This window comes from Schistocerca gregaria, chromosome X (genome assembly GCF_023897955.1).
Source record: "Schistocerca gregaria isolate iqSchGreg1 chromosome X, iqSchGreg1.2, whole genome shotgun sequence".
NCBI lineage: Eukaryota > Metazoa > Arthropoda > Insecta > Orthoptera > Acrididae > Schistocerca > Schistocerca gregaria.
Window position 1 is genome coordinate 426,386,443 of NC_064931.1, and position 27,697 is coordinate 426,414,139.

The following is a 27,697-nucleotide window of genomic DNA, read 5'->3' on the forward strand; positions in this document are numbered from 1 at the left end:
AATATCTGATGATGGTCAAAGTAGAGAGGATATACACTCCTGGAAATGGAAAAAAGAACACATTGAGATCGGTGTGTCAGACCCACCATACTTGCTCCGGACACTGCGAGAGGGCTGTACAAGCAATGATCACACGCACGGCACAGCGGACACACCAGGAACTGTGGTGTTGGCTGTCGAATGGCGCTAGCTGCGCAGCATTTGTGCACCGCCGCCGTCAGTGTCAACCAGTTTGCCGTGGCATACGGAGCTCCATGGCAGTCTTTAACACTGGTAGCATGCCGCGACAGCTTGGACGTGAACCGTATGTGCAGTTAACGGACTTTGAGCAAGGGCGTATTGTGGGCATGCGGGAGGCCAGGTGGACGTACCGCCGAATTACTCAACACGTGGGGCGTGAGGTCTCCACAGTACATCGATGTTGTCGCCAGTGGTCGGCGGAAGGTGCACGTGCCCGTCGACCTGGGACCGAACCACAGCGATGCACGGATGCACGCCAAGACCGTAGGATCCTACGCAGTGCCGTAGGGGACCGCACCGCCACTTCCCAGCAAATTAGGGACACTGTTGCTCCTGGGATATCGGCGAGGGCCATTCACAACCGTCTCCATGAAGCTGGGCTACGGTCCCACACACCGTTAGGCCGTCTTCCGCTCGCGCCCCAACATCGTGCAGCCCGCCTCCAATGGTGTCGCGACAGGCATGAATGGAGGGACGAATGGAGACGTGTCGTCTTCAGCGATGAGAGTCGCTTCTGCCTTGGTGCCAATGATGGTCGTATGCGTGTTTGGCGCCGTGCAGGTGAGCGCCACAATCAGGACTGCATACGACCGAGGCACACAGGGCCAACACCCGGCATCATGGTGTGGGGAGCGATCTCCTACACTGGCCGTACACCTCTGGTGATCGTCGAGGGGACACTGAATAGTGCACGGTACATCCAAACCGTCATCGAACCCATCGTTCTACCATTCCTAGACCGGCAAAGGAACTTGCTGTTCCAACAGGACAATGCACGTCCGCATGTATCCCGTGCCACCCAGCATGCTCTAGAAGGTTAAGTCAACTACCCTGGCCAGCAAGATCTCCGGATCTGTCCCCCATTGAGCATGTTTGGGACTGGATGAAGCGTCGTCTCACGCGGTCTGCGCGTCCAGCACGAACGCTGGTCCAATTGAGGCGCCAGGTGGAAATGGCATGGCAAGCCGTTCCACAGGACTACATCGAGTATCTCTACGATCGTCTCCATTGGAGAATAGCAGCCTGCATTGCTGCGAAAGGTGGATATACACTGTACTAGTGCCGACATTGTGCATGCTTTGTTGCCTGTGTCTGTGTGCCTGTGGTTCTGTCAGTGTGATCATGTGATGTATCTGACCCCAGGAATGTGTCAATAAAGTTTCCCCTTCCTGGGACAATGAATTCACGGTGTTCTTATTTCAATTTCACGGAGTGTAAAATGTTGACTGGCAATGGCAAGGGAAGCGTTTCTGAAGAAGAGAAATTTGTTAACATTGAGTATTGATTTAAGTGTCAGGATGTCATTTCTGAAAGTATTTGTATGGAGTGTAGCAATGTTTGGAAGTGAAACATAGACGATAAATAGTTTAGACAAGAAGAGAATAGAAGCTTTTGAAATGTGGTGCTACACAAAGAATGCTGAAGATTAGATGGGTAGATCACATAACTAATGAGGAGGTGTTGAATAGGATTGGGGAGAAGAGAAGTTTGTGGCACAACTTGACTAGAAGAAGGGATCAGTTGGTAGGACAAGTTCTGATGCATCAAGGGATCACCAATTTAGTATTGGAGGGCAGCGTGGTGGGTTAAAATTGTAGAGGGAGACCAAGAGATGAATACACCAAGCAGATTCAGAAGGATGTAGGTTGCAGTAGGTACTGGGAGATGAAGAAGCTTGCAGAGGATAGAGTAGCATAGAGAGCTGCATCAAACCAGTCTAAGGATTCAAGACCACAACAACAACAACAACATACATTTTATGTAAGGACCATGATGATAGGAGACAACAGGCTTGTATGGAGAAATAAAGTAAGTTTTTTAACCCTTGTTCTATTTGGAAGTGGAATAGAAAAGGAAATGACTAGTGGTGGAATAGCGTACCCCTCTGCCATGAACCAAACGATGGATTTTTAGTTAGTTACATGTCCCATTCAACCAATCTCATGGTAACCGTGTGAAATGTGTCAAGTGCATAAGAAATACACACATGAATGAAGGTTTTCTTTTCTTCCTTCCTTTTTTTTTAAAAAAAAAAAAAAAAGGGAGATCAAAATTTTTGTTACCTACCCCAGCCCTTAAATGGCACATCATGCATATATTATGCCTATAGATTTATTTATTCCTATTCAAAAATTCATCTATGGTATAGAAGGAGTTGTCAAGGAGATATGATTTCAATTTATTTTTAAAACTGTTACTACTGTCTGTCAGACCTTTTATTTCATATGGTAATTTAGCGAAAAGTTTTACAGCAGCATATTTTTAACCCTTTATGTGCCAAAGATAGCTTAAGAAGGGGATAGTGTAAGTCACTGTTGTTTTTAAACTTGTCCATGTTGTTGAGAACAAATTTCATTACTGAGTAAATGTACTGTGAGGCTGTTGTAAGAATTCCTAACCTTTTAAACAGGTGCATAAAAGATGTGCGACTGAGAGCCCCACATATTATTCTGACCACTTTCTTTTGAGCAGTGAATACTTTTTGCCTAAGTGTTGAGTTATATCAATACACTATTCTGCATAACATCAAAGAGTAAAAGTATGCAAAGTATGCTAACTTGCTAATTTCTGTATCCTCAAAATTAGAAATTACTCTGATTGCAAAAATTTGCAGAACCTAGTCACTTTAGGAGATCCAAAATATGAATTTTCCATTTATGATTCTCATCTATATGTACACCCAAAAACTTAGTATGCTCTACCCTAGTTACTGACTTCTGTTGACGTGTTATATTTATTGAAGGAAGTGTACTCCTTGCAGTAGAAAATTGTATGTGCTGTGTTTTCAAAGTTCAGAACAAGCCCACTTGCAGAAAGCCAATTAGTAACTTTTCCAAAGACATTATTTGTATCATTTTCTATTGTAGTTTCAGTTGCTGGATTAATAATGATGCTTGTATCATCAGCAAACAGTGTCAGTTTAGCTTCTTGTTTCAGATAGGAAGAGAGGTCATTCACATATATCAAGAACAGAAGGAGACCCATGATCGAACTACGTGGTACACCTAATGTAATTTCATCCCAGTTGGATGAAGTGGGAAACTTCCTTAAATCACTTAAACCATATACAGAAACTTTTTGCTTCCTGTCTTGTAGATATGAAGTAAACCACTCATATTCTGTTCCATTTATACCATAGAATTGTAATTTCTGTAACATTATGTCATGGTCCACACAATCAAATGTCTTGAATAAGTCACATAAAATTCCTATTGGTGACATTTTACTATTTAAAGACTCTATTATGTGGGCAGTGAAATTGTATATTTCTATCTCGGTAGAACACCTTTTTTTCAATCCAAACTGTGATTTACTAAGTATCCCATTACTGCTGAGATAGCTAACCACTCTTGAGTACATTACTTTCTAAACAAATTTTGAAAATGCTGTGAGCAAGAATACGGGCTGGTAATTATTGGCATCTGTGGTGTGTCTTTTTTTTTTGTAGAGAGGATTGACAATGGCATATTTTAACCTGTCTGGGAAAATACCTTGAGTTAGTGATGCATTACAGATGTAACTCAGAACATTAGCTGTAACTGCTCCACATTGTTTTAATATCTTGCAAAGTATATATGTAGATGTAGGCTCCATCTGTGTACCCCATGCAAACTACAATCAGCAGTTGTATGTATGAGCTGGAATTTATCAGACTTTATTATAACAATCATTTCATGAGACATGTGTGTAAGCAGCACTAAGTTTCCAGACTTCTTAGAATAAGTAGTCTTCTAATTTAAACAGTAAACCAAAGCCAGTTTCACAATGCTTCTCCTGTAGCATGTACCACTGGATTTAGATGATCTTACAGCTGTGCTAATAAACTCATTACAAAATGAGATACATTTCACCATTTATATATATTTTTGTTCTAATATTTTAAGATATTGCTATCTACAGTATGTTTTCACTTGTAGATATAAAAAACTCTTATTATGTGATAATTATTGTCAGGAAGATAGGATCGTGGTATGCCCAGTGGGACTAATTATTTACTTTTTATTTTAACATGCCTTTAAATGTTCTATGGATTTACAGCATGCTCGATTAATTCCATGACAGTAATTCCTGTTAATAGTTTGATATAGAAACAGAAGCCAAAGTTGCAAGAATCACTTTTTATTAATAGATGACCAGTTTCAAGCTACCTGAAACCATTTTGAAATCATCATGACAGACAAAGCAATATTTTCCAAAACAGTAATAAACCATGCCAAGATTATACATAAGCATATAACAAATTCAAGGTTAGTATTTTTTTACACATAAAAATAATTTGCTTTATTGGTGTGAATGATCAGAAAATGGGTTCAGATAACCCAAAACTAGCCAGCAATTAAATAACAACACGAATCTCACAACTTTGGCTGTTTCTGTATCAAACTTACAATATTTAATTGAAAAAAATTATGAAAGGAAAAGGAAACAGTTGCTTTTTCTCTATTTTAGTTTTTATGTACAGGGATACATTTGGAAAGCTGCTATCTTGTGAGTACTTTTCATAAAATTTTTGGCACAAATTCGTATTGATGGAAATGCCTTGATGGAAGCTAACTAATTTTCCACTTATTCTACATGTCTGTTTTCTTCTCATAGCCTCCTCTGTTTGATGAAAAGTGATATACCCAGATATACATATTACATCATAATTCAAGATAAACATATATGGTCCATTTCTTGTAAAATTTCAATTTTTTATCTTCACTTGCTTCAATATTATAATTGATTCCTTGCTTCTAGTGGAAACCCAATTGAAGAGGATAGTCGTACACAAATAATTGATGCTTGGTTACTGCAGATCAGTCCAGTACAGAGCACTGATGCTGGAAATTATTCATGTTCAGCAGAAAATATGTATGGGAAAGATAAAATCACCTACTATGTTGCAGTACAAGGTAAGTTTCATATTTAGCAGGAACCTAAAAAATGTGTAAAGTTTAGCTCATCTGTATCATAAAAGACTCTTAAATTTTAAAGATATCAAGTAAAAGAGCTAAATTAGATGGAGCTGTTAAGTAAGTATAAGGTATTAAAATTTCAGACATAGAACATATGGCAGCAGGCCAGATATTAACACATAAAGCAGGCCAGATATTAACACACAAATATTGACCAATCCTTTCTCCTTTAAAGTTAATGGGATAGATAAAAAATACTGACAAATGAAATTAGGAAAGGCTAAACACAAACCTACAATTTATCTTGAATTACAAGGGACTTAATGTATAGTTAAGTAAGATGATGAAACATTCTATTACACTGATGTATACTCCAGCCCAGACACTAGTTGTCACTCTTTTGTTGGGATTATGAATAACTTGTATTTATGTGGATCTCAATATCTTGTGTCTCTTTCCTTTTCCTTGTTATCTCTGGAAATATTAATTTGCATTACTGAGAGCTTAAGGAACTGTGAATTTTTTGTAGATCACAGCCTGCTGTATTGTCACACAAACAATTTAATTTCATAACAGAGGGCAATCTTCTTTGTCTTGGTGCTACTTTCGGACTCCTAATACATCCAGCTAAATTTTTAACAAGTTATACATCAGTAATACCAAAGCTATGCTATCTATATGACAACTTCATGTTTGCAATATGAACACTTTGAGAAAAATGTAGATTGCTTCAAAACAGTAACCTGAGGCATCAGGCTGACAGTTAGTTTTACTCCCAACAAGATGTGATAGTCTGAAACTCACACAAAGAAATTTCATTGTAAATCTTCCAGTTGTTTCACTGGAAATTAAGTGGCATAAATATGTTAAATTTGATGAAACAGACACTTTTTAAATACTTCATTGCTTTTTTGCATGTATTCACAACAATTTTAAAGTTGTAGTTATAAGAATGGTGTAGGCATGGTAATGAATAATTGTGTGACATTACATAATTTACTTATCAAGCATATTTTAATAAGTTGTAAACTAATATTCAATTTAATAAGTTGTAAACTAATATTCAATTTATTGTCCAGTGATATTTTTGTAAATGACAAATGAGGTTAGTCATACAAGTGGTATTCCTTCTCTTCATTCTTTTTGTATAATACTCTGTGTGTGATTTAGAAACTGAAGTCGCTTCCTGTAGGAACGAACTGCAAACTGCAGGTAGAACAAACATTTTTTTTGTTTTTTGTTTGATTTGACTTCTGTTAATTGTCTGGGACAAATACTGAGGTTATTTTATCACAAAAATTGTGAATAATTGATGAGTGGAAATGGGAATAGTTCTAAATGCCAGATTTCACATTTGTCAGAAGACTAGGGAAACAATGTATCTCTTTTTGTGTGTAGCTTATTTGTATCCAAAGCTTGTGTAGGTATTGTGAAACAACGGAATTTTACTGCCTACATCTCCACTGCAAAAAGTAATGAGACAAATTAGAAAATAAGTAATCAGTTGAAAACATTCAAAGTTTCATACCAGGAAGCCGACTGGTTATAAGTGCCAGTACAAAAGTTCTTATTTCAAGTACCATTAATACATAGACACATTTTCGTTGTAATAATATAGGTGTAGAAATACAACAGTAATGTAGTAGTAGTAGTAGTAGTAGTAGTTTTATTCATCTGCAGATCTCTTTTTACAAGTATGTAGGACATGTCAAAGTATTTACAAGTTTAGGCCAATTTAAAATGACCTAACTCATACACACATATACTTACAAACTTCTACTTAGAGACAATCATTAGATATACTCAATGACACACTGTTGACTCATATCTCACAATCAGTCACTACACATACTAAACACACATTGTTTCATAACACTTCACTCACTACACACACAAACACACACATGCTGGTGACCTCTGGGCCATTTTCTATACCACAACTTCCCATTTGCTATCCTGAAAAACTGAGTCAGCATCCCTCTATAATGAGTGAGCTGTTGAGCTTAGAAAGAGGAAGAGGTGTTAGTATTGTGCTATGGATAGCTTGGGGGTTAGTTTTTCTAGAAAAGGAAAAAACATTGTGTGAAGGTGTTATGTGGAATGTTGGATGTTTTATAATCATTATTATTATTTATTTGTATAACATTGTTTTACCAACCCCCTACTCTGTTTTATCTAAGCAATCCTTCAATGTATAAAATGTATTGCATAACAGGTACTTTTTAGCTGCCTTTTTAAATAAGTGTATTTTCGCTATTTCTTTTATCTCTTTTGGTAATTTATTGTGCAGTTTTATTCATTGGTAGAAAATGCTGTTTTGAGTTTTATGTTTATTTTTTCTTGGCAAATGTAAGTTGAGTCTAGCTCTTGTTCCATGGTCATGGACAGAACTGTTTGTGCAGTAATTGCAAATGTTATTTTTGATGTGCCCAACTGACTGGTAAATGTAGTCACATGGAGCAGTTAAAATCCCCAGTCTTTTGAACAGATCTTTACAATGAGCTCAACTACCATTTTTGGTTATGATTCTTATGGCTCTTTTCTGGAGTTTGAAAACTGTGTTCATATTTTGTGCATTTTTTCCCCAAAAAATGATGCCATAGCTAAGAACTGAGTGTACACATAAATAGTATGTAACTAACAGATACTGCACGTTACATACTGTTGATAGCATTCTAAGGGCATAACATGCTGATGACATTCTGTTTGCAAGTACCTTTGTGTGTTCACACCACTTCAACTGAGAATCAATATTCATTCGTTGAAATTTTGCATTTGTTACACACCCAATACAAGTGCCATCTACATTTAATTTAACATTGTCATTTTTCATCTTCAAACTGAAATTCATGGCATTAGTTTTCTTTATGTTCAATGTCACTTTATTGCTTACTGACCAATCGTAAACTTCCTTGAGAGCTTCATTTGCTTCCTCTGCAAGGAGTTCTCTTGTTTCCTCTGTGACTGTAATATTGCTGTTGTGGCATGGTGTTGAATGATGATGTGTTCTCGATTTTGCAGAAAGGTCTCAACTTCACTCTCACCCCAAGTTCACTCCGGTTGCCGAAATTGTTAGTGTTGTTGAACAGGTTGCAGCTTGACTTCCGCCTGAATCAGCTGAGGAAATACGTCGTGAAACTTGTCGTGCATTGACAAAATCCAAGCCAATGAAGTCAAATATCATCAATAAAGAGAGGGCGGCCATTCGTGATCTGAGGGAGTGCTCAGAAATTGTTGTCTTACCAGCTGACAAAGGCAATGCTACAGTTGTTGTCTCCGATAAGGACTACACTGATAACATGCACAGCCTGCTAAATGACGATTCGTACCGGAAGATCAGCGTTGACCCTACAAAGAAGGTGAAGAACAAGATGAGGTCGCTTCTCAAGGACGCAGATTTACCGGAGGGTGACGCTAAGAAATTGTTACCCCAAGGTCTGGTACCACCTAGACTATATGGACTCCTGAAGGTTCATAAAGAGGGGGTACCATTACGCCCCATTGTCAGCAACATCAGGGCACCTACATATTTGTTGGCCAAATACCTGACGGGAATATTAAGTCCTTATGTGGGTAAATGCCCTCATCACATCCGTAATTCCGTGGATTTTGTCAAACGCCTTGATAGCTTCAGGTTGGATGAGTCAGACATCATGGTGAGTTTTGACGTCATTTCCTTGTTTACGAGGGTACCCCCGCGAGAGTCGCTAGAGTTGATTGGTCAGAGGTTTGACGAGAATACCACTGAACTTTTTAGGCATGTCTTGACTTCCACGTATTTTCTTTTTAATGGAGAATACTACGAACAAACGGAAGGAGTCGCCATGGGTAGCCCACTCTCACCGGTGGTAGCGAATTTGTACATGGAGAACTTCGAGGAGGAAGCTCTGTCCTCATCCGAATGGAAACCTACTTGCTTTTTCCGTTACATGGATGACACGTTCGTCATCTAGCCACATGGTATGGATAAACTCCTTGACTTCCTTACACATCTAAACTCCATACACCCCAACATCAAATTCACTGTGGAGACTGAAACAGAGGGTAAATTACCTTTCCTTGACGTCTTGGTCAGGAGAAGGGCTGACGGCACCCTAGGTCATGGGGTGTATCGAAAGACAACACACACTGATCTGTATTTGCACGCAGACAGCTGCCACCACCCTTCACAGAGGAATGGGGTACTTAAAACTCTTGTACATAGGGTGCGCACTATCTCTGACACAGAGAGTCTACCCCAGGAATTGGAACATCTGAGAACTGTATTTCGAAAAAATGGGTACTCAGAGTGGCAGATCCAACGTGCTCTCCGCCCAACCACTGCATCACAACCTGTTGAGATGGATGAAGTCACGAGGAAGGAGGTAGGCACTGCATTTATTCCATACACAGGCGCACTCTCGGGGAAAATCGCCCGCATTCTGAAGAAACACCGGGTCGGAACTGTGTTTTGTCCTCCGAATAAAACTCGTGCACTGGTGGGGAGCGCCAAAGATGACCTCGGTTTGAGGAAGGCTGGCGTGTACCAGATTCCGTGTCAATGTGGCAAGTCGTATATTGGTCAGACGATGCGTACCGTCGAGGATCGATGCCGTGAACACCACAGGCACACTCAACTGATGTATCCGAGCAAGTCGGCGGTCGCTGAACATTGAACATTGTTTGTCGGAAAATCACGCTATGGAGTATGACCGCACGAGGATTCTGGTACAGACGTCGAGATACTGGGACAGCGTTGTTAGAGAGGCCATCGAAATTCGCACCAATGACGACCTCATAAACAGTGACTGTGGCATTAATCTTAACAAGGCTTGGGAACCAGCGATTGTGTTAATCAAGAGTAAATCGAGCAAATGTATAGTTGTGATGACCACGGCGGACAGAGCCATCACTCCGACGTCATCTCAGACACCGTCGCAATCTGTTCCACTGCGCGACCGGGTCCGCGACCGAACCCAGTTCCCTCTGAGCAGCCGTAGCGTACGGATCTCCATGCCGGCACATTCACAGGAGCTCAGTCCGTCAGTTCACCTGATGATGGCGACATGTATGATTGCTGAAATGTTGTGCCCGTTGGACACTGTAGTCCAGAAGTACACCTATGGATATTAAGAAATATCACCATCATCAAAAGGTTTTCCAGTTTTGCAACTGATAAATATGGCTGGTCCTTCAGGTGAAGATTGGCATGGCATATGTTTTCCATGATATTTTTCTTATATTCTGGTATACATTAAAATTTTATCATTTTTCTGTTTCAGAGTTAGAATTTTTAATAGCTATTTGAGATGTATGCCTATGAGATTGTGGCAATGCACTACTACATGTTTGTGTCAGCCAACCAACTGCTCTAGTGGATAAGATCTTACTGTGGCAGATAACGGAGCACCCAGAAAAAAAACACATCTCAATCTGTATGCATCCGAATATCAGAGTTTTCTCTGCCATGTGATTCTTTGTCACAGCGAGTGGGGTTTTTCCTAAAGCATGTCCCCAACGCCTGGCACTTTCTGCACCAATTCTGAACTCCCCTGGCACTTCCTGTACTGATGCTGAATTATCCACATGAGTGCAGTGATTTAATGTTCCTTTGGTGCTAAGTTTATGTCTCAAGTTATTTCATTATCAAATCTTAACAGCTTGCTGTATTCAGATCAAATCAAATCAAATTTTATTGTTGTAATAGACAGAGTCAAAAAATACAAGGAAAGGTACCAAAACACAATACAATACATAAATACAGTTTTTTTAGAGGTACCAATTAGCTTTTATAAAATACACAGAAAAGAAAAGTATTTAAAGTTATACATCTCCTTGGATCAAATTAATCACAGAATATGATACCACCTATATTTTTACTGCATGCTATAATTATCATTCATTCTGGAGGTGTTTCAAGTTTTCTTCGAATTCCAGAATGTTGTAGGTTGTATTCAGAATCAGCCAATTTTTTAGTTTCTTCCCTAGTTGCTGTACTGGCATTTCCCTCAGTGTTATAGGCAGTTTGTTGAATAGCTTAATCCCCTTGTAGTTATGACAGTTTTGGGTTTTCTTAAGCCTTACCTGGGGCATGTCAATGTAATGTTTATTTCCTGTGTTGTGTGAATGAAACTCCCCCCTTACTGTGAAGTTACTCTGTGAAGTTACTCTTTGATGTCTATCAGACAGTGGTATATGAATACTGCAGAGAGAGTCATTATTTTCAGCTCCCTGAATACTGGTCAGAATGATTCATTGTCGGGTAAGCCCTTTATACCCCTAACTGCCCTCCTCTGCCACTTAAAAACTTCCAGAGCCCCTGAAGAGTTCCCCCAAAGTATTATGCCATAGACCAGGTGTGAGTGGAAAAAGGCATAGTATGCCTCTAACATTTGGCTATTACTGACACAAGTCCTAAGTTTGCGCAATAAAAAAAATTACTCTGGACAGTTTCTTGCATAGTTGTTGTGTATGTTCGCCCCAGTTCAAATTCGGGTCTAAATAAATTCCTAGCAGTTTGACAGATGTGTTTACTGTCCCTTCTCGTTTCAGCTTACTCAAATGAAAGTATATTGTCTCTGTTTTATTGTCATTTAAGACAAATTTATTGCTTTGCAACCATGTGGTGGAGTTTTCTACCATGTCTGTATTTTTGCCCTGTAAAGTTCTCAGATTTCCATCTGATGTTATTAAGGTGATGTCGTCAGCATATCGAATTGATTTGTCAGGCAAGTTGTGCAGGAGGTCGTTGATATACACTAGAAAGAGAAATGGGCCCATTACTGATCCTTGAATAACTCCAGTTTCAATTTTGAGCATGTCTGATAGTTGGTTCTCAATTATGACCATTTGTTGTCTGTTATCAAGGTACGATTCTATTAGCGATAACTGTGAGCCCTTTATTCTGTATAGTTTTAACTTAGAAAATAAGATCTTATGGGAAATAGTGTCAAAAGCCTTCCTGGGGTCTAAGAGTGTAATACAAGTAGTTAAATGTAGCTCAAAATTGGTAACAATCTCATTGATGATATTGTCTATGGCTTTAATGGTTGATTTACCTGTCCTAAATCCAAACTGAGCATTGTTAAATAAATTGTTTGTTTCAAAGTACTTAAATAGTTGTGTTTTCATGCTATATTCAATGACTTTTGATAAAGTAGGGACAATTGAAACTGGTCTGTAGTTATTTGGACAATCTCTGTCCCCTTTCTTGTGGATTGGAACTGTGATATTCATTTCTAAACAATCTGGAAAGATTCCCTCCTCAAGGATGCAATTTATGAGATAAATTAACATTAACAATATTGTGTCTGAGATTTGTTTTAATATTGCATTAGAGAAACTGTAATAATACTCGGTTTTGGAGTTACTCAATTTTGCAATTAATTTAGACACTTCCCTAGGGATGACTTGTTTCCAACTAAAATTTTATCCCCTAGTTCTATCTGCCGTCTAGTTGCTCACTCTATGTTCATATGTTAACTCGAGATTGTCAGTGGGAGTAATATTTTTAACACTATTTACAAAGAACACATTAAGTATGTTAGGTGCAATAGGCACTGATTCCTTTCTTACTTTTCTTTGTAATTCTTTATTTATACCTGCCCAGGCAGCTTTACACTTATTTTTAGAATTATTGATAAAATTTTCAATGGCTCTTTTACATCTACATCTACATGATTACTCTGCAGTTCACATTTAAGTGCTTGGCAGAGGGTTCATCGAACAACAATCACACTATCTCTACCATTTCACTCCCGAACAGTGCGTGGGAAATATGAACACCAAAATCTTTCTGTTCATGCTCTGATTTCTCTTATTTTATTTTGATGATCATTCCTACCTATGTAGGTTGGGCTCAACAAAATATTTTCGCATTCGGAAGAGAATGTTGGTGACTGAAATTTCGTAATCGCCATGATGAAAAACATCTTTGCTTTAATGACTTCCATCCCAACTCGCGTATCATATCTGCCACACTCTCTCCCCTACTACATGATAATACAAAATGAGCTGCCCTTTTTGCATCCTTTCGATGTCCTCCGTCAAGCTCAACTGGTAAGGATCCCACACCGCGCAGCAATATTCTAACAGAGGACGAACAAGTGTAGTGTAAGCTGTCTCTTTAGTGGACTTGTTGCATCTTCTAAGTGTCCTGCCAATGAAATGCAACCTTTGGCTCGCCTTCCCCACAATATTATCTACGTGGTCTTTCCAGCTGAAGTTGTTTGTAATTTTAACACCCAGGTACTTAGTTGAATTGACAGCCTTGAGAATTGTACTATTTATCTAGTAATTGAATTCCAACGGATTTCTTTTGGAACTTATGTGGATCACCTCACACTTTTCGTTATTTGGCGTCAACTGCCACCTGCCACAACATGCAGCAATCTTTTCTAAATCACTTTGCAACTGGTCTTCAGATGACCTTACTAGATGGTAAATTACAGCATAATCTGCGAACAACAGCTCTTATCTTGGCTGTTTTTATCTCCCTTCTATAGACTTGTTTTGCCTTGGTATACCTATCTTTATCTGCCTGGTTTCCCTGTTTGGCTTTTTTATGAAGGATGATTATAACCTTCCTAATGGCTGCAAGTTCTGGAGTGAACCATTTGCAGCTCTGTTTCCTTTTCAAGTTATTTTGGTTATTTAGTACCTTTCTTATCTTTATACAGTATTTATTAATATAAAAGCTAAGTGTTGACAAAAAGTTTGTAAAGGCCTCATTTACATTCTTACAGTTTAAAAATTTATTCTCCCAGTCCATCTCCCTTAAAATGAATCTCAGTTTTTCTATGTTCCTTTCCCCTAACATTCTGAATGTTTTCTGTTCACTTTTATAATGTTTGGTTCTTGGCATTGGAAATTTAATCCAGATCCCACTGTGGTCTGAGATGAGTGGATCTTCAACTCCATATGAAAATGAATTTCTATCCATGTTGGTGAGAATATTATCTAGGCAAGACTTCTTTTTGTTGGTTGGTCATTAATCAGATAGAAGTTGATTTTAAAATATTACATAATTGGATCTTAGCATTTGACTGGGTTAAGACATCAGTATTAAGATCCCCTAGATAAATTATAATGAAATTCTTGTATTTCTGTAGATGCTGTGTCAGTTGTTCCCAGTAAGTTATAAATATATTTATGTTTGCATCTGGGGTTCGGTAGAGTGAGATCAGAATCAGCTTAATTCCTGAGAAAAGGACACCTGCTACTTCAAATGACTGTTCTAAGCAGAAAGTTCATAGATTCAGTTGCTACCAGACAGACATATTAACTGTGAAAACATCAGTGGTGAGTTGATTTTGTGTGTGTATAAAGCGTACAGCATTGCAGGCTGTGATGATGCCTATGAAGAATTGGTAGGTGAGGTCTGTATCCTACTTAATGGAAACATTATTCAGCAACTACCTAATGGTCTCATATCCTGTGCATATCTACTTGACAGACCCCACTAAATTATGATGAATGCAGCGAGATCTAATCTCTTTTTGTGAACTGTATGCAAACCACTGCACCTCCATGGATATGGCTGTTACTGACTAAAATTCCCACAATATTAGATCAGCTTCACCTATGATACTTTAAGTTTGTTTATTTGCATTTTGCATTTGCTCTAATCACAGTGCTAGATTAGCTTCACTTATGGTAACTCAAGTTTGATCATTTGTTACTGTGTTTTGCTTCGATCACTGTATTAAATCAAATACACATATGATATCTCCATGTTCATTTACTTGCATTTACTAATTTCCTTGACTAATGTTAGATAAGCTGCATTTATTTATCATACTTCAAGAACATTAATAATGTTTCTCATGTTGTATTAAGAAAACCTGTGTAAATGGATTCCTCACATATGGACCATGCATATTGCTCATGTGTACTTGTAAAAGCTTCATGATTGCTGCGGATTACCAAACCAACTTGATTAACACTTTTTGTTCATGGAAACATATGTGGCAACTTACCTTTGTAAATGAATTCTGCAAATAATTGTGTTTGTTAACGTTCCAATAAAGAAACTGTTGAGTATATGGATATGTTTCATTACATTGTTCCCATGCTTCACCCATCCATTCTATCCCCCATAAATAGCAAACCCATGGTATCTGCCTCTTGTGTTCAGTGAGGAATACAGTTACCACACTGATGACCACCCCTACCCCTATGCACCCTCAGGGCATTGTGCTACCGTGCCTGAGTGCACTGAGTGACTACTGTCATAATGTCACCCCCCCCCCCCCCCCACTTGAAATAAGTGTGAGGGAAGAACTACAAAACGACTTAACTGAAGCTAGACAACATGCTGAAATTGTGAAAAGTTTGATTCAGTATGTGGACATAGTGACAGAGACACAAAGCTGTGAACAGGAGTGTGTGTTTATTAGGCCTAAGAAATGTTCCCTCCCAGTGTTAAATACAAATGTTTATCATGTTACAGTAATGAACAGGTACGAGGAATTAAATTCAGACAAAAAAAAAAAAAATCTCAGTGTGGCAGAAAACTTCTCATACACGTCTATCGACCAAAAAAGTGCCTGTGGCAACTTGTTACCATTACGTCCTGTTAAACATAAACATGGTGTTAACACAATATGTGACAATAAGGAATGGAAGACAGAAAAAAAACAGTGAAGGAGAAAGAAGAAATTTATGTTCTATCAACGAGTCATGGTAAGGGACTATCTACAATCATGTCCGATATTCAGTCAGACTATAAAGTCACTGGAATTACAAAACCTGTAGTACCTTTATGAGAAGTGCTGAAAAACTGTGAAACTGCAGTAAAAGATGGTATGACCTACATCACAATTAGAGGAGATAATTATATGTATAAAAATGAGAGTAGCCTTGCTGTAAAAGCATTGAAAGAATCACCAGGCAAAATGTCACAAGCGAAAGTATTTGTTGTAAGCATTCCTCACCGACACGACTTATTTGAAAACTCATGTGTAAATAGTGAAATCATTGCAACAAACCAAAAACTCAGAAAGATCTGCAGCAGTTTTGTACACACACTCTTCATTGAAGCAAGCAACTCTGTCAGAGAGCATTTTACAAGACATGGACTCCATAGAGATCAGCTAGGTGAGAAAGTGCTTGCTAAAGAAAATCTCCAAGCAATAAAAGCAGTAGGGATTGACAGGCACAAAAAACTAGCACTATCTGCAATAGATGCATTGCTGATGACAAAACAAATGGAGAATCCACCAGCAGCACATGATTAAGAAAAATCTCTGGCTATATCTCTAGAAGAAATTAGGCCTACATCAGCATCAGAATGGGAACCATCATTGTTACCATTGGCATCATCAGAAGCAGTATTAGAAAATGTATCAGCTATAGAAGCACCTCCACCAACTGCAGCATAATTACACCAGCAAAAATAACTACAATCCCACCAAAAGGAGGGAAGACAACTACAGCAGAAGAAGCAGTATCAAGTGTTGTAGATAAGCAGAAAACAGTGCCTCCTCTCCGTTTACATGATTTTTTAGTTGAACACAGCAATAAGATGAAACCCATAAAATAACAATTCTGATTTTAAAATTTGTTACCTGAATATTCAAGAAGCAAAAGACAAAGAATTTATTTTGGACTAGAGAACAAGTTTAATATTTTTTGTCTGAGTGAACACTGAGCAACAGAGAGTGAACATACAGCTATCAAATTTGACAACTATAAAGTAGCAAATGGTTACAGTAGAAAAATGCATAAAAGGGGTGGCGTGGCATTGTATGCTAACCAGTCACTCGGCCACTCCGTCACTATGTTGGATCTAGACTATTTGTGTGATGAACAGAATTTTGAAGCCACTGGTATTGTTAGTGACAATTTTAAGTTAGTTATAATAGCCTTATACAGGCCACCTAAGGGTAACATTAGTGTGAATGCTGTTAGATGTATTTAGAAAGACAAAAGGTTACATTATGACATTGTAATAGGGGGAGGGGGGAGGTTTGAATGCAGATTTTGGTGTAACAACTGCTAAACATAGTGTCACTGAGCTCAAAAATCTTCTAAGACAGTACAATCTGCAATTTATCAATAATAGACCCACAAGAGATGAAACATGTGTTGACAGTTCTTTGTCAGTTTCAACACTACAGAAGAATCATGTGATGTGACAGTATTTCCATTCTCAGGTCATGATTCTGTATCATTAAATTACATAAGTAGGTTTTGTGCTGATAAGAGTAACATTGATAAATCTGTCTCGAAAATGGTAATCACTAACTCGGCCACAAATGATAAAATTGACAGGTTTTGTAAGTCCCTTACTAACAGAGATTGGTTTGGCTGATGGTCCGGTGACACAAATTATAGTCTATGTAAAGATCTGTCAGCAAAACTAACATTTGAAAGGTTTTTCAAAGCATTTTTGACACAATTTAATGACTGCATTTTGATAAAGAAATGCAAAATAGTCGACAAAGGCTCCAAAGGCAAGGGTACAAACAAACAAAACCCATGGTATACTGCACAACTAACAAATCTGAAAAACCAAGTTATGTTGTTGTACAGTATACATAAAAATCTGAAGAATGACCATGCCAGATCAGGATATGTTCAATGTAGGAATAAGTACAAAAAAGCCATTGTGGAAGCCAAAAGAGTACCCAAATTAAGCAGTATTGAGAATTCATGAATAAATGCAAAGCTGCATGGAAACCAATAAATAATGTTACTAAAGATGAAAGAAATAATAAAGTCAGTATATGCCCTCAGAAATTCAATGATTTCTTTATTAAATCATTACAAGAAGTAGGAAATGCTATCACCAAACCTGTCATTAGCTCATCTGAGATTCTTTCAAAAAATGTCTGTAAACCGCAAGTAAATACAAAGTATGCTTACCTTCTCTTGAGGTCCCACCTAGTCTCATCCTAAAAATATTTAAACATCTGAAATCATCTGAGAGTGTAGATATATATGACATCTCTTGTAACATTCTAAAAAAAAAGTAGTAGATGAATTGTGTATCCTTTAACATACTGCATAAATAAGAGTATATATGAGGGATATTTTCCTGATGAGCTGAAAGAGTCTAGGGTAGTCCCAATATATATAAAAAAGGAGATATTGACTTACCTTCAAGTTACAGACCAACTTCCATAGTCCCAGTTCTCTCTAAAGTGTTTGAATGTGTAATATACCAACAGTTATCCATGTAATTTGAAAATGCAGGAATAATTAGTGAATCACAGTATGGTTTTAGGAAAACTTGTCAACTGTTGATGCTATAGACTCAGTAATCAAACACATACATCAAGAGTTTGAGGATAAAGAATTTGCTAAAGTCACCTTTTGTGATCTAAGTAAGGCTTTTGACTGTGTAGAGCATAAAATACTCCTAGAAAAAATTGAGTGCTACAGCATTTGAGCTAACAGCCTTAAACTATTAAAATCGTACCTATGGGATCGGAAGCAAACTGTTTGTGTAGATAAAGAAACATTGCTGTATTGAATTAGTTAAAATATGTGTATCACTGGGATCTGTACTGGGGAATTTTATGTTCCTAATAATCATTAATGTTCTGCCCTCATTCATCAACTCCATGACTGTACTATATGCAGATTATACAACGTTCCTTCATTGTAGTAATGATTTCAGTAGCCTCAAAGCTTGCGTTGCAGAGACAATGGCTCAAGCATCCTATTAGCTTAAAGCAAATGGCTTCCTACTGAATGATAACAAAATGCATCAGATGGTTTTTAGTCCTTCTACTGCAAGTTCTTTGCTTTCTGTATTTTGGGAACTGGTAGTATGGACCAAAACAAGAAAAAGAAGTCCAGTAAACATGTGCTCTAAAATGCATTCCTTAAGAGCTATGAGCACTTGTTCATCTTTGCTACTTTGAAACACAACTCTTCTAATGATCAAGTGTTTGCAACTTTTAAGGCATGCATTTTAGAGCACATGTTTTCTGGACATTTTTCAATAGTATTCAACATCTTTTGTTAAATTGTTTCCATGCTTTACCCATCCATTTTACCCTCATCCCTAACAAACCCACAGTATCAACCTGTCATATTCAATGATGAACAAAATTCTCGCAAGACAGTTTGATCACACTGCATTTGGATATCTTACACACCAGCATTGACCACACTTCCAGCATTGATCACACTGTTTTGGCAGTGTGTTTAAAACCAAAGACTTCAGCTGTAGGCATTGGAATTACATGGAATGGGCTCACTGCTAGAGCTGACTCAACAGCCTAATGTAAACTTTGTGCAACTTAAGCCTTGCTTACTGTTCTTCATTTCTCTACAGGGTGTTACAAAAAGGTACGGCCAAACTTTCAGGAAACATTCCTCACACACAAATAAAGAAAAGATGTTATGTGGACATGTGTCCGGAAACGCTTAATTTCCATGTTAGAGCTCATTTTAGTTTTGTCAGTATGTACTGTACTTCCTTGATTCACCGCCAGTTGGCCCAATTGAAGGAAGGTAATGTTGGTATCAGTGCTTGTGTTGATATGCGACTCATTGCTCTACAGTAATGGCATCAAGTACATCAGTACGTAGCATCAACAGGTTAGTGTTCATCACGAACATGATTTTGCAGTCAGTGCAATGTTTACAAATGCAGAGTTGGCAGATGCCCATTTGATGTATGGACTACCAAGGGGCAATAGCCGTGGCGTGGTACGTTTGTATCGAGACAGATTTCCAGATCATAGGTGTCCCGACAGGAAGACGTTCGAAGCAATTGATTGGCGTCTTAGGGAGCACGGAACATTCCAGCCTATGACTTGTGACTGGAGAAGACCTAGAATCACGAGGACACCTGCAAAGGATGAGGCAATTCTTCGTACAGTTGACGATAACCCTAATGTCAGCATAGAGAAGTTGCTGCTGTACAAGGTAATGTTGACCACGTCACTGTATGGAGAGTGCTACGGGAGAACCAGTTGTTTCCGTACCATGTACAGCGTGTGCAGGCACTATCAGCAGCTGATTGGCCTCCACGGGTACACTCCTGCGAATGTGCGAATGGTTCATCCAGCAATGTGTCAATCCTCATTTCAGTGCAAATGTTCTCTTTACGGATGAGGCTTCATTCCAACGGGATAAAATTGTAAATTTTCACAATCAACATGTGTGGGCTGACAAGAATCCGCACGCAACTGTGCAATCACTTCATCAACACAGATTTTCTGTGAACGTTTGGGCAGGCATTGTTGGTGATATCTTGATTGGACCCCATGTTTTCCACCTACGCTCAATGGACCACGTTATCATGATTTCATATGGGATACTCTACCTGTGCTGCTAGAACATGTGGTTCATGCACGATGGAGCTCCTGCACATTTCAGTCGAAGTGTTCATACGCTTCTCAACAACAGATTCGGTGACGAATGGATTGGTAGAGGTGGACCAATTCCATGGCCTCCACTCTCTCCTGACCTCAACCCTCTTGAATTTTATTTATGGGGGCATTTGAAAGCTCTTGTCTACACAACTCCGGTACCAAATGTAGAGACTGTTTGTGCTCGTATTGTGGACGGCTCTGATACAATATGCCATTCTCCAGGACTGCATCAGTGCATCAGGGATTCCTTGCGACGGGGGTTGAATGCATGTATCCTCGCTAACGGAGGACATTTTGAACATTTCCTGCAACAAAGTGTTTGAAGTCATGCTGGTACGTTCTGTTGCTGTGTGTTTCCATTTCATGATTAATGTGATTTGAAGAGAAGTAATAAAATGAGTTCTAACATGGAAAGTAAGCATTTCCGGACACATGTCCACACAACATATTTTCTTTCTTTGTGTGTGAGGAATGTTTCCTGAAAGTTTGGCCATACCTTTTTGTAACACCCTGTATAATTGTAAGATATCTGTCACAGCTAAAAATGCTGTGCCCACCCACCAAAAACTTGTGTCTTATCTCTTGAAACCATCTCAGGCTACAAGGAGGGGATCTTGACACATGGCACATGGAACTTCAGATGGAAGTATTACTTTTGATAAAGACCACACACAGTCAATTAATAAATGTTTGCAAACTTTTCTACATGATTTGACTCTTGGAGAAAATCTAGGGACGTGCAACAGAATAGCACTGAAAATATGTTTAATACCACTAAGAACATTTTCTGTTTCCACTCTTCAGCTATTTCCTTCAGATTTCTCAAGCTCACTCAAAGAAAAAAAATATACTTGATTAGCTTTTCATGTTTAGAGAGAGCTGTTGCTCCACACTCGTGTAGTGATTTAAGAGTCTCCAGACCAGTTGATAATATGTCCTTTATTTTAGTCTAGAGCTGGTATAGGGTTTAAATTTAAGTCATTTTCTATTGGATCTGCAACTGACTTTGTAAATGAATAATACAATAGATACATAATCAACATAGCAACTGGAGTGGCTATTCATTAATAAATATAATTTGGTGACTGATGAGTAGATACACTAGCTGTGAAAGAGGCATTAATAGATAGCTGACAATGAGTAATTAAATTATTTCCTCTCTTTTTTTTTCAGTTCCACTAGCACCAACTAATTTGCATGCTTCATCGGCAACTGTTTCAAGCATCACACTAAATTGGCTGCTTCCATCAGATACTGATCATAAGATTCAAGGTGAATACAGCTCCTTGAAAGTAGACTAACAAAATAACTTCATCAGATCTCTATTTTAAGTCTGTTTGGTTGAAACTGGAAATTCTCATAGTTGTGATTGCTGAATAATCATGCTATTTTTTAAAATTTTTTTAATGCAGATGCATATTTTTATAGTTCTGGTATTTTCAGCTGTCTGACAGTTGCTCCTTTTGTCTCAATACCAGACTTGAAAGAATGAAAGTGTCAGTTCCAAATTGCATGTGGACCAGTGCATCACATTATACAGTAGTACTGGACAGATATAAAAAATTTACTATCAAGTGATGGCAGGACAACACATGTAAAAGCTATGGAAATGTGCAAGCTTTCAGGGATAGTGGCTACTTTTTCTGACAGATGAGCTGAAGGGGTAGGGAGAGGGATAAAGGAAAAGGACTAGTGAGGTTTAGGAAATGAGGAGAGTCACGAAAAAGTCACCCAGCGCCCCAGGTCAGCAGGCACTTACAGGTTGGGATGAGAAGGAAAGACTGATTGATTCTTGGGGATTGCACAGGATGACATTTGGCAACATGAGAGCTTACAGGTGGAAGATAGGCTAATAAGCAAGATAGAGGTTACTGACAAAACATCATGAAAAAGTTTTAAGCATGGGAAGCTAAGTACATTATGTGTGGTTGATAGGTGAGGTGGAGGGGGTAAGGAAAAGTAGAAATGTCAGAAAATAAGAAATGTAGAAGATTAAAATGGAATGAAGAAAAAGAATAATTACTGAAAAGAAATGATGAGACCAAAGAAATTAATGTGTAGTGTGGCGAGGTGGGTGATGAGAAACAAGAAAATATTGTAATGTCTCTTCTCACATGTCGAGCGCTGAGAAACTGGTGTCAGGGGGAAGAATCCAGATGGCACAGTGAGGACACAGGCACCAAGGTCATGGCTATTATGTTGTAGAGCATGCTCTGCAATTGTATATTGTGTGATACCAGTGTCCACCCTGTTTCTATTCATGTTCATCCTAACTAATAACTTGGTGGCAATCCTGCTGATGTAGAAGGCCTAACAGTGTTTACATTAATAGCTGGTGTATGACGTTTCATTTCACAGATGACACTCACTTTTACAGCATATGTTTTGCCAGTTACAGCACTGGTATAGCTGGTGGTAGGAAGTGCATAGGCCAAGTCTGATAGTGGGAAAGGTTGCAGTAGTAGTAACCATAGTGTAGGGAAATGGGTGCAGAAGGAGCTTAGGGGCTGACCAGGATATTGTGGAGATTTGGGGAGGGCGGGTGATGGAAAGTTATTCTAGGAGTAGTGGACAAAATGTCAAACAGAATGGACCTAATTTGAGGGCATGATTTTAGGAAAACATAGCCTTGTCAAATTAGATGATTGATACCTTCAAGAACAGAGTAGTACTCAACGACAAGAGGTGTACTTCTGAGTTGCTTTTATGGAGGGATAAGCAGTACCAGGACTGCATGTAATGGCCCGGGAAATCTGCTTTTGCTGCTGATCCCTCCAAGAAATCTTATGACTCCTGGTCAGACCCTATGCTCCTTCTGCACCCATTTGCCTACGCTATGGCTCCTACTCCTGTGGCTGCCTCTACTGTAAGATTTGCCCTATAGACACTCCTATTACCACCTATACCAGATCCATAATTGGTAAACACAACTATTAAAGTGAGAGCTACCAGTGAAGTGACATGTCATGTAATAGTTGTTATGTAAGCACTGTTTGGCCTTCTCCATTGGTATGACTACCACCAAATTATCAGTTAGATGCAAAGGGTATCAACAGAGGGTTACACTGGCAACTCACAATATACGGTGCAGGTGGAAACTGGCATTACAACATGTCCTTGGCTCTCATCAGCCACCTGGCCTAAATTTTTGTTTGATCTGGACATTTCTTTTCAGTAGCTATTCTTTTTCTTCAGTCCCTCTTAGTTTTCTATATCTTTTATTTTCTGACCTGTTCATTTTTCCCCACCTCCCGCCTTACCTACCCACCATAACTAAAGCACTTTCCTTTCTATGCTTAAAACTCTTGCTTGATGTTTTGTCAATAATACCTGTCTTGCTTATTATCCTATCTTCCACCTTTAGGCCCTCAGGTTTTCAACCACTATACACTACAGTCCTCAACAATCAAGTTTTCCTTCACATCCAATATAGTAAATCTCTCATGACTTGGGGTTCTGGTTGAATTTTCCATAACTTTCATCATTTTCAAAACCTTGCCAGTCCTTTGCCTTCATTTGTCTTGCTTGCCCTTCAAACCTTCTGATTGAATAAGTAGCAACTGGTTCCAAAAGCTTGCACATTTCCATAAATTTTATATCTGTTTTTTCAAGCTGTCACTTGGTGGTTAGATTTTTTAGTATCCAGTTATATGATATTTTCAAAAATTTGTAATGTTTGGTGATAATTAACACACTGATGGGATATGCATGTGATTTTAATGCATTTGTAAGTTACAAAATGTATTCTCTTCCTCCATAATATGGGTGAGAAATATTATTTAAATGATTTCCCTGGATATATTAACATAGTTTAATTTCATTTGCAAACCAGCTGATTTCACACTTTGTAATCCACATTTTATCTTGTGTTTAGAGAATATGTATCATGTTGTTCTAACTGGAAATAAATGATGAAAATCTATCTGAGTAACCTCCTAACTACATTGTATTTGTAAAACATTTTGTATGGTGCCATTTCACAGGTCAAAATTGTATATATCTCAGGTTCCCAGTTCCAGGTGCTACACCAACCGTACTTGAATACCATTATCCCTTTCAAGAGTTCTCGTTTGTTGAGTCATCCTAATTCTTTTAACAACTTGCATTTTTTTAATGCTTGCTGTATATAATTAGCATGGGTTATTGAATCTGGATCAAATAGGGAATGAAGTTGGTAATTTGACTGATATGGTCCTACTCAAGTCTGGATTTATTGTTAAGTAGGAGTATGAGTGGGAGGGCTAGGCCAAGTTCTGGGGGATCGAGCAATACAGGCTCCAACAAAAATTGAGAGTGGAGCACCTCAGAATAGGCAACTCTCCCAACAAAATACGCACCCAAGATACAGAATCACAGTTGGGTTTGGAACATCAGAAACCAATGTCGGCCCTGCAATGATCATAAATACAGATGTTTCTTGTCTTTCCAAGCCTTAAGTCATAATAATGTACTTAAAAGGATTTACCAAAATTAGGGTCACTACGCAATCAAATCAACGACCAGGGCACAATTCTCAATAATGATAGGTTACCAAGCAACAAGCCCAGAATACTACAGCTGATGGCTGTAAGCTACCAGGTAAACCTGTTGTGCGTAGGACTATTAAATGCCCAGAATTATGGGTTGTGAGTAACTGGATCCACTTTCCCTTCTTCCCTATCTTTCCCATCTCTCCTCCCTGATGAAGGAACAAAGTTCCGAAAGCTACGAACATAAATTTTCTGTTCTGTTTTGTGTAACTATCGGGTGTACTGAGCTGAAGTAAGTACTGGCCAGCCCCTCTATCTGTTTGTTAGAACTATGTTATCTTGCTGACAACACTAATAATCAGTCGCCAGACCTGCTACAACCCAACATACACAGACATAAAAGGGGCTTAAACAGAAACATATATATCTATTTAAAAATCTAAAACTATGTGATCAATGAAGTCACAAGCCCAGAGTACAACTGCTAGCGGCTGTAAAACATTTGGTATCATCAGTATTTTCAACTGTACACTGATTGAGCATTCAACGGTGCTCTGTCAGTAGGTTCTTCTTGTGGCTTGGCATTAAACAAGTTGTCATTCAACGGTGCACATTAATAACAACAGGGATATCAATGGCACTGTGTCAAAAAGTAGTAATCTTGCCAACAGTATTTAATAATCTCAGAGCAATGACATATTTGGTTATAACAGTAATTTCAACTGTATAATGATCGATCACTCAATGACACTCTGTCAAGAGGCTCCTCTTGTTGCTTGCTGTGAAGCAAATTCTCATTCAACAACAGGAAAATTTGAGGAACATTACAAGAAAGCCATCACATGAATCCGTAAGATGCAAACTTGCAGATGAAGTTGACAATCTACCATTTAACAGTGAACACACACACAAGACCACAGGCAGATTCAAACTGTCAAACAGTGAGTGTTGCTCTACCAGGAGGCAATCTTGCTGGTACAACCTTGTGGGCAGCAAAATAAATAGCAAACAACCGGCACATACTAGCAACCAAGAGGCTAGTCTGTGTGAGCCAGCTTTGAATACCAACGGCCACAGTTTCACACACCAATGGCCACAGTTTAAACCACCACATCCTCTTTAAGAGTGGGGGGGGGGGGGGGGGGGGAGGAGGTACATTGCATAAGGAAAGAGAATCATATCACAAGAAGCTGGGAACTTGATAATACAAATGGCACAACATCATGCCTCCAGGCACATCGCCTCACTGCCCCTCTGGATGAGTCGCAACACAAACTGCAACAAGGTGTGTCTTCCCACCTCAAAACAGCTCACCATACTACACAATCCCACTCGCAAAATGCGGCCATCCACGCAGGCCACCTACCACGAATTGCCCGTATGCTATTACATCCTTTCTCTCTCTGAAAGCCGCCAGCGATCACACACTAAGCACTGTGACCCCCTTTGGCGATGCACCAGAGGAAGGAGAGCATGGCTCATTGACCTTTCTGCATTTATTTAGTACAGACTTTTAAATAATGTTAAAAATAGTTTTTTATTGTGAACAGTAAACTGTGCATTTTTTGTGTAATGTTTTCCAGGCCATTATTTATATTACAAGAGGGAATTTGGAGAATGGGAAAGAATCAAATTAAAGGCAGAGGAGACTGGTTTTACACTTAACCATCTGCAATGTGGCACAAAGTATTACTTTTATCTTGAGGCATTCAGTCAACTTCGGCACAGTGAACCAACATCTACAATCACTGCATTTACCCAGGGTTCAGGTAAATGATGCAATAATCGCACATCAATATACAAAAATCATTGCACTCAAGTTTTAAACTGTAATTAAGGCATTACAATAGTTGAATTAAATTGAAATGTGAAAGAAATAATATGAAATACAAGGGGCACTCAAATGAAACCAATACAGATGGAAAAAGTAAGTAAATTCTTTATAATTTCAAATGTAATTGCTGTATGTGTTCATAAATTGACTATGCTAATTACTTGTTTTCAATGTGTCTCATTTTCATTTGACTGCCCCTTATCTTTCGCTTTATCAATGCGACTACTGCAGCTTCAGTTTGTACAACATTTCCCATGCAAGATTACAGATTTTTTTGCTTAAACAAATATACAAGATGAAGAAAATATGCTGCACTTGGAGGTCAGCATGAAATTCTTCATCCAAATTCAAGACAAAAGTTTATGTAGCAAAATCAGATCAGGTGCATTTTAAAAACACATGCATGAAAAGAAGGAGATGGCAACAGAGGAACATGTATCACTGCCACTACCATACCAACTGTCATAGCTGCTGGAACATCAAACGCCCATCCATCATGAAGCTATGGTTCGAATTCTCACCAGGTTCTTTTTTTTTATTTTTTAGATGTCCATTCCCTAGTTCTTGCTATTTAGAAGCAGGTCATCATTTTGTCACTTGACAATAGCCACCACATGACAATCAAATCTATTAAACTGCATGCATGTGTCTACCAACTAGACAGTGCACAGTCATAATTGGCCCTGTCAAGTTCGAGTAGGACAGCATCCCAATGGAGTGCGCAAATGATGAAAACATTAATATGCTTTTGGTGCTGCATGCATCAATTAACCAGGCTGCTGCTGCTGCTGCTCATGCATATGCTGCACTGTACTCTTAAAGGAACCATCCCAATAAGAATATTTTTCATTGCCTGGAACAATGGCTTCTGGAAATCAATAATCTTCATCCACAAGTAATGGACAGAGATTGTCCAAGGACTAGACGTACTCCACAAACAGAGAA

The 27,697-nt window shown here is 38.6% G+C and overlaps 1 protein-coding gene across 1 annotated transcript in view; it reads left to right on the plus strand.

Annotated features, from left to right (window-relative positions):
* The window catches only part of LOC126299577 (Down syndrome cell adhesion molecule-like protein Dscam2), a 212,234-nt gene that overhangs the window by 84,018 nt on the left and 100,519 nt on the right, over positions 1 to 27,697 (plus strand). Inside the window, exons 7-9 of the mRNA XM_049991586.1 lie at positions 4,981 to 5,135; positions 21,623 to 21,721; positions 26,502 to 26,687. Coding sequence (XP_049847543.1) covers positions 4,981 to 5,135; positions 21,623 to 21,721; positions 26,502 to 26,687 — 440 coding nt within the window. The remainder of the gene's footprint in view (positions 1 to 4,980; positions 5,136 to 21,622; positions 21,722 to 26,501; positions 26,688 to 27,697) is intronic.